At 38.4% G+C, this 21,394-nt stretch overlaps 1 protein-coding gene across 7 annotated transcripts in view; it reads left to right on the top strand.

The window, feature by feature from the left end:
- Window positions 1-335: 335 nt before the first annotated feature.
- LOC132382540 (serine/threonine-protein kinase Nek8-like) overlaps window positions 336-21,394 on the top strand; it is a 117,335-nt gene continuing 96,276 nt past the window's right edge. The window contains exons 1-3 of one of the 7 annotated variants that reach the window (XR_009508384.1): window positions 336-520; window positions 4,819-5,793; window positions 14,563-14,739. Coding sequence is in view for 5 of the 7 variants with exons in the window: in XM_059952844.1 (XP_059808827.1) it covers window positions 5,121-5,793; window positions 14,563-14,739 (850 nt within the window). In the remaining 2 variants the exon portion in view is untranslated. Of the gene's footprint in view, window positions 521-4,818; window positions 5,794-8,866; window positions 8,966-14,562; window positions 14,740-21,394 lie in introns of those variants that run through there. The other 6 variants (XR_009508383.1, XM_059952844.1, XM_059952845.1 and 3 more) reach the window with 6 other exon arrangements.

The raw sequence follows: 21,394 nt of genomic DNA, 5'->3' as shown, positions 1-21,394 counted from the left end.
CTTTCGGGAGATACGACCTGTTTCTCTCTTAAGATTTGGATTCTCGCCGTTTCCAATAAAATCTCGCTCTTGCTGAAGACAGCAATAATAGGTATTTGCAATTTTGGAGAATTCAGGGAAAAATTTGAAAACATTCTAAAACTTTCTGGATGTGCTACAAGCTGTTGATCGGGAAAATTCCATGCTCATGTGGAATTTCGAGCAGGGGAAGGGAAAGCGTTGTTCACCCCGCACCACGTGAATAGAAAAAACTTCTGTTGTTACTGATTAATTTAATTCCTCCTTCTACTCCTTCCAGCACACTCACTCTGAACTTCACCTTCCCCGTTGTGATTGACAGCGGCGTCTGGGCTCGGCGGTTTCCCCTAGCAACCGAAGAGGCTTTCAGTCCTGCGCATGCGCATACGGTGACTTCCTCGCCTCCCGGGACCGGTTTGTGTGTGGAGTGGGAAGTAACCTGAATGCACTTGAAGTTGTAACGTGGATCAAGGCGATAATGAGGGGCATTGAAGAGAATGCAGTGAGTGACCTATACTTGTTGCTTTCAAAAGGTGTCTAATACTGGCAGTTGGATTGAATTAATGTAGGTGGTACTGGATCTGGAGCGGTAAAAAAAAGTAGGAGTACGGATGAGTATTAAAATGCGTGGAACATGGTTCAGCCACAGAATAAGCAAGGGAATCAAAAGTTTAAAAAAAATCAGCGCAGGATAACGCAGTTGTTAGAACATAATAAGAATGACCCTCTTACGACCTCACCCACAAATGAAAGGGCAGATACCATACTATACCCTCAGTGATGACTTTATTAGTGGCTGCTGTAATTCATCGGCTTCAAGGCTCGACGTTTTGTGCGTTCAGAGAGGCTCTTCTGCACGCCACTGTTGTAAAACTTCGTTACTTGAGTTATTGTCGCCTTCCTGTCAGCCTGAACCAGTCTGGCTATTTGCCTCTGGCCTCATTTAAAAAGGTGGCTTGGCCAACGGAACTGTTGCTCGTTGGATTTTTTTTGTTGTTTTCACACCATTCTGTGTAAACCCAAGAGACTATTGTGTGTGAAAATCCTAGGAGATCACAGTTTCTGAGACACCCAGTCTGGCAGCAACAATCGTTACAACTAAAACCCTTCTTCTTTTGTGCACCTATCAGGAAAGTGCATTACCACCGCCTACTGTTATGAGGTATGACAGGGGCCATGACGGATCAGTTCCTGCTTCACAAACCTGTTTTAATTTAAAAATTCACCAGGGCCCTACATGACTTAACTGTCCTGGACTCAGGTGCCAGCATGTCCTGCAACCTGGGCACCCTATAATTGCTTAAACAGCTTCCTATGTTCCAGTGAATATCAGTGGCACACCATGATCACATGTTCCACTGTCTCTGGGACCTTACAAAAAAAAAATTACACCACCCATTCCCATGCTTACCAACAAGTGCCAAAGTAGAGTGCAAACACTTATGTCCAAACCTTAGTCTTGCCAACCATACATCTTCCCTCCTATTCCTTCCCAAAAGGCACCTCCCATGAACTGATGGTAACAAATTGTTTAAGAACCTCCCTATCCCACAAATTTTTGCCATTTCCCAATCTTAGCCAACTTAGTACAAGATTTGTCTTCATACTTCCCCATACAATATGTATCTTTAACTTAGTAAGTGCCTGTTTTGCTATAACACCTGCCTTTCCATTACCCAACCTGTGCAGGTACCTGACAAAACTGTACTACTATTCCTGAACTCTCCAGAACATATAAATTATAAGCACACTTCCATCAACAGATCTGGTCTCCTTGACACTTTTGATTCCAAACAGTGCAGTACCGAGGCAGAATCTGAGCAGATCAGAACTCTGTGTGGCTTAACTTGTTCAACCCATTGAAGACTGATGATAATGCCCATAAATTCTGCTGTATTGAATGTCAACCTTTCTCCCCCACCTCAAAAGGGGATAAAAACTGAGCCTCTTGACTATGTCAGCATGCTTTTATGCATTGAGTTGCTGCCACATGATTGGCTGATTAAATATTTGCATGAATGAATGTGAACCTAGTAAAGTGACCCCTGAGTGCATGTTAAATGAAAACAAGACAAATACAGTGAATTCTGGAAGTCCTCAGATACTGATTATTGGCATAAGCATCAGGGTGCAATTAAATTCCTTGCTTGTGTGAGTAAACAGTGTACATGGCAAAAAATGAATATAGCAATAAATATAATGGTGAATACGAAACAGTGGAATGGTGCAAAGTATAGTGCAAAAACAAATACTAAGGTGAGAATGAAGAGGAGACTGAATTAAGAGTTTGGGATTGTGGCAGCACCACCTGGAAGAGGGTGTGAAAGAGTTGATTGGTTCAGAGATCAGATTGCTGTGGGAAAGAGGCTGTTCTTTCACCTGCTTGCCCAGCTCCTGGATCTTCTGTAAGAAGGTAGAAGAGAGAAAATGGAATATTGGTCAGAGGGACGAGCATCCTGATGAGATTGCTTGGTTCCCTGATGCATGGTGAAGCTGGATTGGATGGGAAGATGTAATGGACTGGGAAGTGTTTACTGCTCTTTTGAGGCTCCAGCAGTTGAGAGCAGAGCAGTTACCACAGCAAGCTGAGATGCATTGTGTCAGGTTACTTTATATAGTGCACCTGTAAAAATTTGAAGGAATCCTCAAGGACAAGCTGAATCTTCTGGGAAGCTTGGACAGTACGATGCTAATGTGATTATCACATCAAATGGAGATGTCAAGAGAGGTTGCTAGTGGACATGAATGCCCAAGAACCTCAAGGTGCCATATGTCTTAGCAGCTCTTTTGATGAAGGCAAAATTGTGCTCACCCCCACCTCCTTAGGTCAACAACCAGTTCTTTTACCTTGCCGTTGTTCTGGCACCATGATCAACAGGTTGAGCAGTATTTGTAGAGAGAGTGCAACAGTTAACATGTCAGATTAATTACCTTTATGCATATAAGAGCAATATGAAAGATTGGAATTTTAGTTTGTATGTTCTTGGCAATAGGGAAAAAGGAGCTGTTCGGTTCCTTCTCTCCTAGAAGAGAGGCTCCAGAGAAGGTTTGTGAGAATGATCCCAAAAATGAAAGGATTAACATATGAGGAGTGTTTGATATCTCTGGGGGCTGTACTCACTGGTGTTTAGAAGAATGAGCATGGGGTTTCTCATTTAAATCTGTTGAATATTGAAAGGCCTAGATAAAGTGAGAGTTTCCTGTAGTGAGGGAGTCTAGAACCAGAGGCATAGCCTCAGAATACCAGTATGTCCTTTTAAAAAGTAAGGAGGAATGTCTTTAGCCAGAGGGTTGTGAATCTGTGGAATTCATTGTCACAATGGCTGTGGCAGCTAAGTCACTGGGTATATTTAAAGTGGAGATTGATAGATTCTTGATTAGAAAGGGGATCAAAGGTTTTGGGGAGAAGGCGGGGGGGGGGGTGAGTTTGAGAGGGATAATAGCCCAAATCTGCTCCTATGTCTTATGATCATCATAATCTTCCTAAATTGGTGCAAGGTCAATGTCTTGGGATATCAGTTGATTTCCAGTCCAATACATTGATGCATTCATGAAGAAGACACGCTTACTTCATTAGGAGTTTGAACATATTTGATAGGTCACTAAAGACTCTTGCAAATTTCCACACATGATCAGTGGGGGAGAGCAATGATTAGTTGCATCACCGCCAATGCATAGGATTAAAAGAGTGAGGCAGAGGGTTGTAGACATAGCCAACCCCATCACAGATGCAACCCTCCCCACCACTGAGGATACCTTCAAGTGCCTTAAGAAGGCAGCTTCCATTATTAACAATTTTCATCATCCTGGGATATGCCCTCTTCTCATTACCACTTTAGGGGAGGAGGCCAAGGAGTCTGAGCTCCATGTTTTAGGAATAGCTTCCTCCCTCTGCCGTTAGATTTCTGAATGGTCCATGAACACTACCTCATAGTTGTTCTTTTACTCTTTATTTATTTTTGTTACTTACAGTAATATTTATGTCTTGCTGCTGCAAAACAAGAAATTTCAGTGATAGTAAACTTGATTTTGACTCTGATTTTGAGCTCATAAATGGCCAACAAAAGCAGTACTCAGCTCAGGGAAAGCTTCAACCTTCACACAAACTAGAAAAATGAAAGTACCACAGCTAGTCTCAAACGACAATTTCAAAGAGTGGTTTTCTAGAAGCAAGTGTCCAATATGAGTATTTCTATAAAGATAACACAAACCATCTACAGTATTCAGAAAGGACCCTGTATTTATCTGCACAATGCAAGATGTAATCTAATCAACCAAAAATATATTCTGCTGCTTTGGTCACATCAATAACAATCTTCATTGAGAAAGATAAATGACGATTAAATGAATGGTCCCTGTTTATAGAATCTTCTTCAATTTTAGCCATCCTCCAAAAAGAAAATAATAAACCATTTGCCATTTTTCTCACTAGAGATCATTGAAGGTATTAAATATATATATTTAAACCATCTAAAACAAATGATGAGTCCTCTGGAAATAATAACAAGGTATTACTGATTTCAGTCTTTTGACCAAATATTTCCTGGGGCAAAGTGGAGGAGGATGCACAAAAATAACTCAAGCAGAAACTAAACAGAAAGCTAATCTTACTTTCCAAGAGAACATATCAGTCTATTTTAAACATTGTTACTGTACTCTCAGTGCAAATTTGCATAAAAGTATAAGTGCCATTGTCTATGTTGGATTAACACTTTATCTCATGATATCTTGATTAGAAAATGCACTTCTGTTTTTCTGATTATATTTATCCTCCCTAATAGAAATGCTTACTTATTTTAGCAGGAATACCCAAGGGGTGCTGATATTTGAATCTATGGAGAGCAGTATTCACACAATCAGACCATTCATTAAAAGTTTAACTCAATTCGCAGTCCAACATGGAGGAAGAAATTCCTGGCATTGGCTTTGGAGAGGTTAGCATCAACAACTGGAATTCTGTGATGCGGCTCCCAGATTCAGTGAGTGAATGCAGATTCGGATGTCTTCACAATGAGACCACGTGGCGATATGCGATTTAACTCTGGGCAAGGATTCCATTCACTAATATTACTGAACTCCACTACATTGCTTTCCAATTCAACATGAGTGAGGTTACCATCAGTCCAATGCAGACTGTAAGGAGGCCTTCAACACAGACAGACAGTGGGGTTATCTCAGATTCATCTGATAAGTTTGATCCATGCTTAATGTGCCCTGAGGAGCTTGAGAAGGGAAGGGCTGGATGTGGATCTGAAGTGGAACAGGCTCATAACTCTAGTACTACCTATAATGGAGATAACTGTGATCAACAAGAAACAGAAGCAGAATCTGCCAAGAGGAGAAGCAACAATACAGGACTAGGTAGCTTACCCACCCAGAGGCTTTTAATACTCTGCAATAAAGTTAACTGTTGCTCTGATATTGCAGGTGCATCATGGCCACATGTAACTGTGGTGAATTATGTATATGAGTCCTCCACACTGGATTCAATTTCTGCGCAGGTGGCTGAAGCTTTGAACGGAAAGCAAGTCAAATCAGTTGCCTTTATTCTCCATATTCAGCAAGAGGCAATATTTATATGTGGGTCTGGAGAGGTCCAGACACTCACACCAATTACTATCCATGAGAACAAAGCTGTGCAGAGTTTCTTTAAAAATATTGTGTCCCGCCACATTGACGTGGAAGATGCAGAAAGCAGAATGGACTTCCTGGGCTGTACTTCCCTGCTGACTACAGACTTGGAAGAACTCAGGAAAAAATTGGAGATTCTGACAGGTATTTTACTATATTTATCTTACATATTTTGGTTTTATACCAATATCAGTCAGTAGATTATAAGTTCATGTTCCAGAGGATTGAGTGTAAAATCTAGGCTGATTCGTCAATGCAGTACTAGGGAGTGGTGCGTGCCCGGAGGTGTTGTCATTAAAATAGACAAAACCTTCCCCACCATCGAGCACATATACAGGGAGTGCTGTCACAAGAAAGCAGTTTCTATCATCAAGGACCCCCCCTCCCCCCCACTATCCAGGCCATGCCCTCTTCTTACTGCTGCATCGGGAATGAGGTACTGGAGCCTTAAGTCACACACCAGTAGGTTCAAGAACAGTTATTACCCTTCAACCATTGGGGATAATTCCACTCACCTCCACATTGAACTGATTCTGCAACCTATGGACTTACTTTCACTGACTCTACAATGCATGTTCTCAGTGTTATTTATTTACTTAATTTGTTTTTATTTGCACAGTTTGTCTTCTTTTGCTCATCAGTTATTTGTCAGTCTTTGTGTGCAGTTTTTTTGCATTGATTCTATATTATTTCTCTGTTTCTCCTGCAAGAAAATGCATCTCAAGATAATATATGACGACATATAATAAATTTACTTTGATCTAGATCAAGATTCAGGTGGGCATACAAGCCAAATGGAAGCATGCTGGTTAAGTTGCTAGAAATCTAAATTATTGGACCAGAGATAAGTTGTTTGAAATCTACCACAGAAAAATTAGATATTTAAATTTAATTATATCTGCAATAAAATGGTATTTGTAATGTAATAGTGAAACCACTGGATTGTCTGCTCAAGGAATACAAATATTCACAGTTAATTGTTCCTTCTTGAGCTTTGGATGAGTGTATTGTGTGCAGCAATATTGATACTAAGAAAAGTCAAAGAAAAGAATCAGTTCACTGAGCTGTTCCTGCACAGGTCTTCAGTTTCCATTCTCTTACATATTCAATCATAACAACTAAATATTTCATTTGTATAGCACCTTTTACTTAGTAAATCATCTTCAGGCATTTGCAGTGCTATAGGACAAAGTCTGACCCCAGGTAATATGAGAAGTAGTGTAGTGGTTAGCATAATGCTATTATAGCCCCAGTGACCCAGGTTCAATTCTACCATTGTATGTAAGGAGTTTCTGTGTTCCTGTGAGCAAGCGTTTCCTCTCATTTCCCTCATTTCTGCTCACGTTCTAAAGGCATATGGGTTAGTAGCTTAATTGGTCACATGGGTGTACTTGGGCAACTTAAACAGTGTCTTGGATTTTAAGGAATGCCTTGAAGGTGGGGAGAAAAGGAGAATGTCAAGAGATTTAAAGAATTGGAACCTAGAGAGCCAGAATGGCTTCCAATTCTACATGGTCTGTATTTGACTTTTCCATAGCACAACTTGTCTCTTTCCATCTCCAGGTAAGAGACTATCAACAAATATTTATTGCAAGGATGTAGTCTCCTGTAGCTATCTCCACTACACCTCCTCCCATCATTTTTTCTGTAGGGACTTTATTCTATCTACCTGCCATCCTTTAAGATTGTGAGAATTTTTGTGATAGTGTTTGTGACGTCCACCTTCTTTAACAATGGCCTTCTCTGCAGCATAATTGACTGGACTCCTCTCTTTGTGCACTTCCTTTGTCAACCCCTTTCCCCTGAGTGAGAGCCGGAAGGGAATTCCTCTTGTACTTATCTTCCATTCCACATGCCTCCACTTTTGGTGGATCTTCCTCTGTAGTTTTCAGTCATCTTCAGTGAGATCCTACTACTAGAGTTATCTTTCCTCTGGTTTCAGCATTGCATAGCACCTTCTCCCTCTATGACTCCTTGGTCTTCCATCAATCACTCCAGTTCTCATAGAACTTTACCATGCAGCCACAGTGAATACAGCCCCTACCCTTTCTTTCCCATTATCCAGGCATCCAACTAATCTTTTCAAGTGAAGCACTGAATCACTTACATATCTTCCTACCTACTTGCTCTTTAAGATGTTGATTCCTCTATATTGGAGAAACCAAGTGCAGGTTGGGTTACTGCTTTGCCTCAAGGATGACCCTGGGCTTTTAGTTGCCTGTTATTTTAGTTATTCATTCCAATTCTCTCATCTGATCTCTCTGGCTTGGGCGTCTGATAGTTTTGTAATAAAGCCCAATATAAACTGGAGGAATATTATCTCATCTTCAATTTAGTTACGTACTCAAGACCCAGTATTTACTTCACTTTTTTCTTCCTGAAGTGTCAGCAGCATTTTCTTTTGATTCCTCTGTCTGCTGTGTTCCATATCTCACAGTTCCATTCTGGTGTTTTTTCCTTTCTCTTCCTGCTTACTCACTTTTCCATCTTCGAAGAAGGTTCGCTGGCCTTTCATAATTCTCTGTCTACGGATGCTGCCTCATCTACTTAGTATTTCAAGCACTCTGCATTAGTAACTTGATGTTGTACGTTCACATTGTGTATTTACAGTATGTTACTGAACTGGTTACCCACAGGCCAGGATGTATAACAGCAAGGAAAATGAGCTTACCAAATAAACATGGGCTGCTAAGTTATTATTGAGACTGGTGACCATGAGATCACTGGATTGTTGAAAAAAATCCCGTCTAGCTCACCAACATCCTCCGTTCCAGAATCAGGATCAAGTTTAATATCACTGACATATGTCATAATTAATGAACCTTTGATAATAAATACATTTGTTGACTATATATATTAAAAAGTTAAATAAGTAGTGCAAAAATAAAAAAAATAAGAAGTGGTGAGGTAGTGTTCATGGGTTCAATGTCCATTCAAAAACTGGATGATACTCCTTATCACCGTAATATGGTTGTCTTTTACTGCTCTACTGAAATAGCCAAGCAGATCATTCAATTCAATGGTATTTGCGATGGACAAGAAGTACCAACTATGCCAGCAATGCCTACAATTCAGGAAATAAACAAAATACTGTACTGGGAAGTTGCCAACATTTAGTCATTCATGCAAACAGAAGAGTCACAGAAATAATTATACCTAGGGGTCTTTTAATTATTTACCTGAATTATCAGTACTTGGAGCAATAATTAACTCCTACATTCTAAATGGGAAATAACTAACCCAGTTTTTAACAAACAAATGATTGTTATTTGCCTTACCTAACAACTCATTTTGGGAAAATGTGTGGTAGTACCAGGTAAGTTCTTATGTTAATATTAATCTTGTTAGAGTGATTTTTGGGTTTAGGACATATAGTGTACATTTAACAATTGACTTTATCTACCAGTCTTCATGTCTGAAAATGTATTGTGGATTTAATTTGGAGTGCAGCTCTGAACAATGGATTCCTAAAAGCTATGAATCCTAGTCCGGACAATGCTGATTAAAATTCATTTGGTTGTCTGTGGTGTGGATGTGAACCAGGAGGTGTGAAGGTTGTATGTAGTTTCAAAGAAAACATTGGCCATACATTGTAAATATGGAGTTGTCCTTTGATGTTTGCCACATAAAATATCGAGCCCCTTATTGGGTCACTAGACCTTTCCACCAAAAGCGTCTTCATATAATGCCTGCTGTACCTTGTTTTGTCAAATAAAGAAGCTGCTTTGTATCTACCGGTAATTTACTCCGGCGATTTCATTCACGCAACAACATGTATGATTTTCTTCCCTGCGAAATATCCATTTAAACAAATGTCTCTTCAATCAGACACAAGTCTTTCAGTGGCATTAAAGGTGCATTTAGTTCACAGTGTGGTTTAGGTATTGTGCTGAGGTGCTATAGTGAAAGGGATGTACATTGAATTCATTGCTGGAGACCCAGTTAGCAAGGAATTGGCTGGTGGAGTTGTTCTCTCTCCAATTTACACTGAAGACATCTCTTCCCATTAAGACTCAGATTTAATGGTCACATGGAAAGGTTTCGGTTTTACACCAACACTTTGTTGTGTTGTGTTGGAGATGCTTTAACTGGTTTGCATGTTTGCTGTGGCAGAACGTTCCAAACCAAATATATCATTGCACAGCTGTAGGACAATTTCCTTCAAACAAAACCAACTGTGATTATCTTAATGGTCCAGAGCTTACCAGGAAATGCCTGCAGTTCCCTGCATGAGTTCCACCAAATTCAGGATTCCTGTCAAAACTCAGAAGTCTCAAACTTGCTGGTTACACTTCATTGGTAACTTTCCAATTTCACTGTAGCATCAGACTCTTCATGAAGTGTAACATGGACGTGTGCTAATTCCATAGCTCTTACACAGGGAGTTGGCCATCTTGAGTTGCAGGAAGTCAGAACTAGAATTAAGAACAATGAGCTCATTCATTGAAATGGAAGAACAACAATAAAGGAACTGAATAAGAATGAGATAACGTACAGCAAAGTGTGCTGTTGCATTAATAACCAACACAACCTAAGAATGTGCAGGGGAAGCTAACCAGTATTGGTACATATTCCAGCACTGACATAGAGCACCTCAATTTTCAGCAGCAACAACAATAACTCCAGAACAAACCAATCCAACAACAGCAAAACAAGTACCTTTCCTATACATCCAAACCCGCACACCCCCTGGACAGGCTGTCTCCAGGTTTCCAATGCTTTGGCCTGCACTCTCAGACTCTTGGTCATCAGGACTCCAGCCTCCAGTCCTTGGCCCAGACTCGCAGACCCAACCTTCAAGCCTCTATCTCTGGACTCGCAGACTTTGATCTTTAACCTTCAGGCTTTCTACCTCCAAGCTCACCGAACTCTGGACCAACCTTCAGCTTTGCCCTCTGGGCTTTGCCAACCAACTCACAGATCAGTGGTTTGACCATAGGTTTTGACCCCAGGACTCACCAATCGCGGGTTTAACTTTCAAGCTCAACCCCAGGACTGGTTTGACCATCCGGTCTCAATTCCAGGACTCGCTGATTACGGACAGGTTTGACCTTCAGGCCTGGACCCCAGGACTCGCTAATCATGGGTTTGTCATGGGAGATTGTAGGGGTAGCTCTAAGTTTAGAGACCTTCTGCAAGGAATGATTGGATGGGCACTCTCATCCTTCATTGCCACCATGTGGAATTGGACCTGGAAGTCTGTTAACATTTAACAGTTTGTCCCTGGTATGATGTAAAATCCAAGTACGGTGCAGGGCAACATAAATTAGTAGTGGAAATGCCAGTTTCTGAAACTACCTGATTATGAGTTGATAGGTTTCCAAATAAAGCAGCCTACCCAGAAAAGCAGCAGACTTTTAAAAGTGAAGTTCTGTTCATCCAGTCCTGTTAATACCTCTCCCAGGTCTCTCTCTGCCTTGAGCGACCAGAAGGTCCCTATCCACTTTAACAAAAGGCTCCTGACCCCAGAGACTGGATGTGTCTAGAACAGACTGGTAGTTTTTAAGAGCATCTTGGTGAGGTGAGGGTCAGGGTGTTGAAAGTTAATGGATATCATCTTCAGCAGAGGAGGAAAGGAAATAGTGACTCAGCTGAAAAGTTGTACTCTGATGATTAAACACGCTGTCATTCTAGGAGGCTAGTGACCTTGCAACTTGGACACTGCCTCCCCTTCACCAGATCATTTCATAGGATCTGTCCTGGGTCCAGCATGTAAGGGTCATTTCAAAGAAGACATGGCAGTACCCCTACTTTCTTAGAAGTTTGCACAGATTCGGCATGCCATCTAAAACTTTGACAAACTTCTTGAGATGAGCAGTGGAGAGTAGAATGACTGGTTGCATCATGGCCTGGGTATGGGAACCCCGATACCCAGGAACGGGAAAAACAAACTGCAAGAAGTAGTGAATACAGCCCAGTCCATCACAGGTAAAGCCCTCCCTACCACTAAGTGCATTTGCAAGGAGCGCTATCGCAGGAAAGCAACATCCATCATCAAGGACCTCTACCATCCAGGCCGTGCTCTTTTCTTGCAACTCCCAGCAGGATAAAGGTACAGGAGTCTCAAGTCCCACACTACCAGGTTCAGGAACAGGTATTTCCCCTCAACCATCAGTGTCTTGAATCAGATGGGATAGAACAATCATCCCAAAACTGAACTGATTCTGCAATCTATGGATTCATTTTTAACGATTCTACAACTCGTGTTCTCTATATTGCCTTATTATTGTTATTGTTTTTCTTTTTTTGTATTTGCACTGTTTGTTGACTTTTGCACATTGGTTATTTGTCTTTGTTGTGTGCAGTTTTTCGTTGATTCGATGTGCTTACTTATAGTTACTGCGAAAACCCACAAGAAAATGAATCTCAGGGAATTTTAGGAATTTTTACATGGTGTACCAGGTTAACATCTTTTCAGAAATACTGAACTTCTCATAGTAGTAAAGCAGAAATTGTCTAGGTCAAGCTGTTTGTGTTTGTCTAGGTCAAGCTTGCATGATTGAGAGTAAGAAACCGCTTGCTGGTTACACATATTGATTTTTGTTAAATTCTAAAAACCTTCAGTTTAGTGTTTGTTTTCTTTTAGCAATCAAATTGAACTGGGCACTGTTGGTCTTGAGAGGGAAAAAAGACAGGTGCTTGTTTTGCTTAGTGGAACTGTTGTGACCTCTTCAGTAAATCATGTTCTTGTTCTGGATGAATTTGCATAAAATCTGATTAAACTATATCTGTTTGAATAGAATGCTAGATTCTGAGGCTAATTTACACAAATCCCAATGTCCCTTGATTATGTCTTGTTAGGAACAATGTTAAGTAAAGAGTATTTTTCCAGTCTAAGGCACAGAAACTTCAGGAGGAATAATGCAAATTGGTATTCCATCCCAATTTAAATTAAAGCTAGTGTTCATTAAAGAAATTTAGATACAGCTTGAGTTAATGTTTTGAAAATAATTTATTTATAATTAAGCTTACAGCAGTAATGCTCTGAGGTCAGGGCCTGTTAAGTGTACTAATCAGTAGGATGCAAAGTAATTAACTAATTACTGCTGTTATGCTAATACTGCACTGTACTTTAATTATAGGTTCAAGGGAATTTCAATATTGTCATTATATTGCTAAGTCTGCACTGGTGTAATTGGAGGTTTGGAGCCATCATTTGCTTGGTTAATCCAGTGAGACAAAGTAGATATGAGTAAAAAGTAAAACTCTGTTCTTCAATAAACATCTCCATTCTTTCCCCCAAAGCCTCTACAAAGGGGGGTTTACACAGGTACTATTCGTACCCTGCAGAATGAACTGTGGACACAATCAGGGAAGGAAACTACTGATGTCTGTTCTCAAATTGGACAAGAGAGGAAAGAAGCTCTTGGGGTCATAGAATATATATGGACATGGCAGTGCAATGAATTCTGGTTAATTGTGACACATGGGGACCAGTACATTTTGGTTCAATTAAGCAGCTGCCCAATTAGCCAAAATTTCATCGAAATAGTTTAAAAAGAGTTTAACTGAGTAACAAATTATGTATTTAAATGAAATACAGAACAAATTGGAATACTAGCAACGTTACTATAGTACTATAAATGTGTATTAGTTCATAATAGTGATCGACAGAGTAATTCAAACATTTAATGATGCTGTGTTCTTTTGAACAAAATCAGCACCGACACTGACTGCAGATAATGGACTGCCTTCATTGGCTTCCTATATGAAGTAGTGTCAAAAATCATCTTTTTAATTCGACATCAGTCAGCCCAAATGAATAACATAACCCAAACACAAACAACTGACACGGTTTAAAAACTGTTCGCTCTAAGCACTGTGTAGTGCACGTGACTGATGCTAGCTAGAAACTGTTATATCCTTCAGATCTTCATTTCATAGTAACATTTAAAATGATTGTTGATACCTTCACATTCTTTGTAGTTCCTGACTTGCTGAAATAGTGAAATCATTTGATTTTCACTCTCAGCCATTTCTCACATCTTCAAGCCGGAATGCTTGAAACCACAATGATCAAAACAGATCTGAATTGTCTTTCTGCTTATTTCTCACCAACTATCAGTGCCATAAATCACTGTATTTTGAATATAAACACACGCAACTGATGGTATTTAAGAGGAGTTCACTCTAAGCATGGTGCAGTGTCTAATGACCACACAAGTGCATGTGATTGATGCTAGTTAGGAGCAAGTCTCCTGTCAAAATTAAGCAGCAACATGTCCAAAATAAATTAAACAAAGGAAATCCCAGATATTTCCTTGTTTAGTTTTTGTTCTTTAAGAGCTGTCCCAAATAAGCGGCTACCCCGATTAACTGAGGGTCCAATTAATTGCAGTCCACTGTAACTTCATTCTACGTGACCACAGCAGATCATCCACTTCACTAGCTTCATCCTAATCCAGCCTTGTTCCTACTTCCCTTGATCCCATTAACATTATGAAATATACCCCTACCCATCTCATCCTTGAACATGATTTGTCCTCCAGGGCCTGTTGTGATTGAAAATCCCACAGGTTCATGAATATCACTGACAAGGCCCAGTATTCATTGGCCATCCCTCTTGCATCTTAAAACAGGATAAGCTGCCAGGTGCTTTCGGAGAGCAGTTAAGAGTCAACCACAGCAGGCCTGGATTCACACATACCCAGACCAAGAAGTGCAGTTGCTTTCTATAGTAGTGAAGGAGGTGTATTTTTATGGTTAATCCAGTAGTTTTATTGTCATCTTTAACTGATACCAGCTTTTCATTCAACTTTTATTATATTGATTAAAATGAACAGTCCAGTTGCTATGGTGAATGAGTAAGCCAGCAATTTAACCATTGATGTACATCCAAACCAAGCTCTCTGTAAACTCTATTAACCTCTTGGGTGATCAGAAGAAAACCTAAACCACAGTTTTCTATTTCAGGAGTTTCTGTTGGCATGGCAAGAAGCCTACTGGACAACAAGCTGGTGACAGGTCCAAACCAGATGCCAGAAAGTATAAAGAAGCACATCCTGGATCTCTACTGTGAAAGTGATAAGCTGAAACGCCCACATCCCCAGACACTGGCAGAGTTTGAAAAGATACACATAGTGGGAAAAGGTAAGCTTGGTGTGCAAGACAACATGACAACGGGAACCCTAGAGTTGGAAGCATGAATCTCATCCAGTATTCCAACCTGCCAAAGAGATTATCTTCAGTATGTATGACATATTAATTAGTTTGGTTTTAAATCAGAGATCTGAGCTTCAGTTTAGCTATGAGTTTGATGATAGACAACATCATAACACAACTGAATACTATCAAAACACTGATTACTTAACATATAGACCACACCTGGGTCAGATTTTTCCTTTGAATTACATTTTTTGCTAAAAGAATTGAAAACAAAGACGGGAAGACCATATTAGTGAGAACATAAGTGTTACGAACCCCGTCACTTACCAGCAAAGATGGAGACGTCCGTTGAAGTCTGATGATACTATTTTTAACAGTATTTATTAGTAAAAATACACAAAAATAATATCAATGCCAATATACAGATAATATACGCCGTCAATACTAAATCTAAAAGTGCGGGTATAATAATAATCAATAAGAAATAAGCTCTATCGTTGTCTAGGGGATAATGTATTGTCCGATGGAACATAAAGTTCACACAGTTCATGCAGGCTGCAGCTTTTGGGGACCGCTGGGTTGCAATGGTTGGAACGAGAGAGAGAGAGAGAGATTTGGGAGAAAAACTTGCTGGCTTTCCTTTTATGATTTCAATCCGTCAGGAGTCCCGTTGGTGTGGCCGCTCACTTGTGGCCTCTCCTTTAGCTAAGCTGTTCTTCCGTGGTGAGCCTGCCAACCCAGGCAAGGGAGGATGCACACGAGCCCCCCCACCGGCTGTCGCTATTGTTACTTCCGTAGCCCCCTCCTTTGTGAGAATCGCAAGATCACTATTGGGTTGGGTAAAGGGGCCCCGGAAAGGGGAAAATAGACATGCAGGCTGGCTCGTTTCCCCAGCGATGTAAAGCTACGGGACATGGCCATTGTCTCTTGGAGATCAATTTGTGGATTGAGCTACTATACTACGTGAATGCCCTCAGGCAAAGTGGGCTGGTTGAGGGAGAGAGTGCACACCCCAACCTGATTGACATCTGAGACCCTGTGAGGAAGTATAAAAGAGGGTCTGGGGAACAACCCCTTCAGACGCACCAGAAGAAACATTAAGCGACCACGTAACAGCAGGAAGTCATCTGAAGGAAGCCACGTGCGTTCGATTCCATGGCTGGAATTGGTGGCTGAAACCACGGAAAACAGCTTTTAGCTACCAACGGGGAAGCCCGCTCCCCTGACTCAACGGATTGGCATCATAAAAGACCTGGGGCAAGTTTAAACCATATCACTTTTAAACCCAACAACGCTGCAGCTTGAACAAACTGATAGTGACTGTTATCTTTCCATCGGACAATACAGTAATCCCTAGACAACGATAGAGCTATTTCTTATTAGTTATTATTATACCCGCGCTTAGATTTAGCATTGACAACGTATATTATCTGAATGTTTGCATTAATCTTATTTTTGTGCCCTTTATCAATAAATACTTTTAAAAATAGTACCATCAGACTTCAACGGACCTCTCTATCTTTGCTGGTAAGTGATCCAGTTACGGGAATTCGTAACACTATTAAACGCTGTCACGGGATTTCTAGCGTTTCCCCTGGTGCGTCTAAAGGGGTTGTTCCCCAGACACTCTTATATCCTTATTCACGGGGTCTCAGATGTCAAACAGGTTGGGATGATGCAATCCCTCAACCAGCCCACTCTGGTTGTCCCAAGGGGTTTCAATGAATAGTACAGTACTCAATACACAACTCTGTCTCCAAGAGACAATAGCCATTATCAGTGGTTTCGTTTCGCTGAGGCCAGGACACATTCCAAGGCATCGGATATTCAGCAGCATGAAGGTAAGTTCACGACTCTTGAAAAATTAATTTGTGAAAAAGTACGTACAATTGAAGTGCTGGACAAGAAGATACAATCGACTGTTAAAACAGTAGATCAGTATAAGTTTAAAATTACTGATCTCGAAAATCGATCTCGCAGACAGAACTTGCGAATCATCGGGTTTCCCGAAAAAGTTGAGTCCGGTGATTTAACTGAATTTTTCTCTAAATTATTGTGGGAAATTTTCGGTGGTGAAGGTTTGCAAGCTAAACCTGTATATCGACCACGCTCACAGAGTTGCGAGATTTTCGGCTGTGTCTGGTAAACCACGAGCGGTGATTGTTCGCCTTCATTATCCTCGGGAGAAAGAGCTTTTAATTCGATTAGCTCGTAAAAAAGGTATGATTTCTTACAACACCAACACATTTCGTATTGTTGAAGATTATTCATTCGAAGTAATGAGAGCGAGAATCGCTTTTAAACCAGTGATGGCAGAGATTCACTCGATTGGGCTTAAACAAGCTTTAATGTATCCAGCGAAGCTTAGAATTACGCTGAACGACAACAGTCAGCAATTTTTTAACACTCCGGAAGAAGCGAAGAAATTTGTTGAAGAATATCGATCTTCTAGTGCAACTTGAACTATGTGTTGTGTTGAAGATTTTTCGGAGAGAGGATGCCATTTCATTTTAAGTTTTAACCTATGAAGCTGGATTATAACTTCTTATCCTGATCTACGGGTCTGGTTTTTTTTACTATCATCATTGTTTATAGATGCTCTTTTTAATTTTTATAATATCTTTTTTTTATTCTTTTTTCTGTTTTGGATATATACATTTATATTTTGTAATAATGATTTAGTTTTTTTTTCAAGATGTCATTTCTTTTTCCCGTAAGACTTTGTTTTCTGTAAGCATTTATTTGTTTGCCTGTACTTAGAAATGGGACGAATGTTTTGGATTTTTTGGTCTTTTTTTTATATATGGTAGTGTCTATTAAATCCCTTTTTTAATCCTATTTTGATAACTTTTTTTATTAAATTTCTTTTAATAGATTGCTGAACTTACATTTGTATTTAGTAATATGGCTTTTCAAAATGTCGTTTCTTCTTCCCATAAGCCTTTGCTTATGAAACGTCATCTTTCTTGTATTTGAATATGGAATTTTTTTTAAAGGTATATTACACTTTTAAATTTTAATGTTTATACTTTTTTTATTAATGATTGTTTGTTTTATTATATTAGTTTTTTCATTCTGACTGATATATTTTTTTTTCACAACCCTATATTTAAATCTGGGTGTTACATAGTTTTTTAAAAATCTTTTTAAGGAGCTGCCATCTTGAAATGGGGGTAATGTTAGTATTAGATTATGCACCTGCCGCTTGGCTTTCTTTCAAAGGGTGGGGGGAGGGGGAGGGATCTTTTTTCACGCTTTTGATTTTTATTTTTTTGCTTTTAGTCTATGGGCTGACTTTAAATTATTAATATTGTTGAGGTGTCATGTTCTCCGGTTGCTCCTGAATCAATTTTCCTTCTTCCTGAATTATGGGTTATGTCTTTTTAACCTTTTATGATATACACAACTAATATTGGCATGATGGATAAATCTATTAACTTTATCTCTTGGAATACTAATGGTTTAAATCATCCGATTAAACGTAAAAAAATATTTAAAGTATTCCATAGATTGAACGCTAATATTATTTTTGCACAGGAGACCCATATTAGGAGGGAGGATAATCAGTGTTTTTTTAGGTTCTGGAAGGGTCAACAATTTCACTCAAATTGTACCGACAAAATTAGGGGTCTGTCTATTTTTATAGACCCCTCAATTTTGTTTACACATCATGAAATTATTTCTGATCCACAGGGCAGATTTTTGTTGATAACTGGTTCACTTTTTAGTCGAAAAGTGGTTCTAGTTAATATTTATGCTCCAAACTTTGACTGCCCTGAATTTTTTAAATGTTTATTTACTTCCCTTCCTAATCTAAATGAATATATGTTGATAATGGGTGGAGATTTTAATTGTTGTTTGAATCCTTCGATGGATAGATCTAAACCTATCCGTACTCTTCCGAATAGATCAGCCTCACTTATTAATTTTTTTATGGTTGATTCGGGAATCACTGAAATATGGTGGTTTTTGAACCCTAAAGATAAAGAATTTTCATTTTTTTCACATGTATATCATAGCTATTCTAGAATTGACTATTTTCTTATTGATCATCGGTTATTAATGGATGTTATTGATTGTAAATATGATTCTATTACTATTTCGGATCATGCACCTTTGAAGTTATCTATTAAGATTTCGGACTTTTCCAATAATATTAGATCTTGGAGACTTAACGCTACTTTGCTTCAAGACCCAGAATTTATCACCTACATAAAACAGCAAATTGACTTGTTTTTCTCAACAAACTATACTGAAGAAATCGACAGAGGAATACTTTGGGATTCTTTTAAGGCTTTTATCCATGGACAAATTATCTCATATTCCGTTGGTAAAAGAAAACAAAGATATTTAGATATTGCTTCATTAGTGGATAAAATTAAGGAAATTGATAAGATTTATTCCGTGACTCCGACCAAAGAACTTTATAAGAAGAGAGTTGAGCTTCAAATGGAACATAGTTTACTATTATCTTCTTCAATTGAAAATCAATTAATTAGGACCAGGGCTCAATTCTATATTCATAGTGATCGAACTGGTAAACTGTTAGCTAATCAATTAAAAGCTATTTCGACTAAGTGACAAATTATTAAAATTCGTAAGCAAGACGGTAATTTAACTACTGATCATAAAGAAATCAATAACACTTTTCAAGATTTTTATAAATCTTTATATCAATCAGAATTTGATGGTGACCTGTCCATGATGGATAATTTTTTTAACAATTTGAATATTCCTAAACTGATAGATGAAGATCGTAGCTTGTTAGATGCTCCTATCTCTATGGCCGAAATAGGAGAGGCTATCTCATCAATGAATTCAGGGAAAGCTCCTGGCCCTGATGGTTATATTGTAGAATTTTTTAAAACTTTTTCTTCTTTGCTTTCCCCTTGGTTATGTGAAATCTTTAATGATGCGTTTGCTAAGAAGAGATTACCTCAATCTTTTTATGAAGCTACTATCTCTCTAATTCTTAAAAAAGATAAAGATCCTACTTTATGTGCATCTTATCGCCCTATATCATTATTAAATGTAGATTCTAAGATTCTTACAAAAATTTTAGCCATTAGATTAGAATTAATTATCACAGATTATTTCAGAAGATCAAACTGGTTTCATTAGGAATCGGTATTCCTTTTTTAATGTTAGAAAATTGATTAATATAATTTATACTTCATCACCCACAATCTCAGAATGTGTTATCTCATTAGATGCTGAAAAAGCTTTTGATAGAGTTGAATGGACATACTTATTTAATACATTGAGAAATTTTAATTTTAGTCCCAACTTCATATCATGGATTAAATTAATATATTATAAACCTGTTGCTTCTGTTCTTACAAATAATTATAGATCCTCTTTTTTTCAATTATCTCGTGGTATGAGACAAGACTGTCCCTTAAGTCCTTTATTATTTATTATCGCATTAGAACCTTTAGCCATTGCTATTCGTGAATCTCCTAATATTTTTGGTATTACCCGTAATGAGAAGTTATACAAATTATCACTTTATGCTGATGACTTGCTGTTATATATTTCTGATCCTGACAGGTCAATTCCCGCTATTTTATCCTTGTTGGCTCAATTTGGTAGCTTTTCTGGTTATAAACTAAACTTGGATAAGAGTGAATTATTTCCCTTAAACGCACAAACTTTATTGAATGACAGGATACCATTTAAAGTTGTTACTGATAACTTTATCTATTTAGGTATAAAAATTACCAAGAAATATAAAGATTTATTTAGACTGAATTTTTTACCTATGCTTCATCAAATTCAACAACTTACAACAAGATGGTCTCCCTTATTCCAATCATTAATTGGTCAGATTAATGCTATTAAAATGATGATTTTACCAAAATTTTTATACTTATTTCAAGCCTTACCAATTTTTATTCCTAAATCTTTTTTTGATAACATTGATTCAAAAATTTCCTCATTTGTGTGGCAAAATAAAAACCCCAGGTTAAGTAAAAAGCAATTACAAAAATCTAAAAAAGATGGTGGTTTAGCTTTACCTAACTTTAGATTTTACTATTGGGCGAATAATATTCGTAACTTAATGTATTGGAAATTAGATTTGGATTCACCACTGTGCCCGCAGTGGGTAAATTTGGAATGTAACGAGGTAAAGGGATATTCTCTATTCTCTGTTCTTGGTTCTTTTCTTCCTGCTGATTTAGTTAAATTCAATAAACAGATATCTAATCCTGTTATCAAACATACATTACGAATTTGGTTTCAATTTCGTAAGTTTTTTACTCTGAAAAACTTTGTTCTTGATAGCCCTATCTTACTTAATTTTTTTTTCAAACCTTCCTGGACAGATCAAGCTTTTAGCATATGGAAAAGGAAAGGTATAAAATGTTTTCGTGATCTTTTTTTTTGAAGGTACTTTGATGTCCTTTGACCAACTTTCCAACAAATTTAAGTTACCTAAATCTAATTTTTTCAGATATCTACAAATCAGAAATTTCTTACATAAAGTTCTACCATCTTTTCCCAATTCAACTTCAGTGGATTTCTCAGATTTGATTTTTACCTTAAACCCTTGTCAGAAGGGATTAGTAGCTTTTATATATAATATGATTATGAAGATACAACCAGAAATATCAGATAGAATTAAACAAGAATGGGAAAA

The sequence above is a fragment of the Hypanus sabinus genome, chromosome 28 (assembly GCF_030144855.1).
Source record: "Hypanus sabinus isolate sHypSab1 chromosome 28, sHypSab1.hap1, whole genome shotgun sequence".
Lineage (NCBI taxonomy): Eukaryota > Metazoa > Chordata > Chondrichthyes > Myliobatiformes > Dasyatidae > Hypanus > Hypanus sabinus.
Note: the sequence above shows the minus strand (reverse complement) of the source record. Positions and strands in the feature narration are given on the sequence as shown.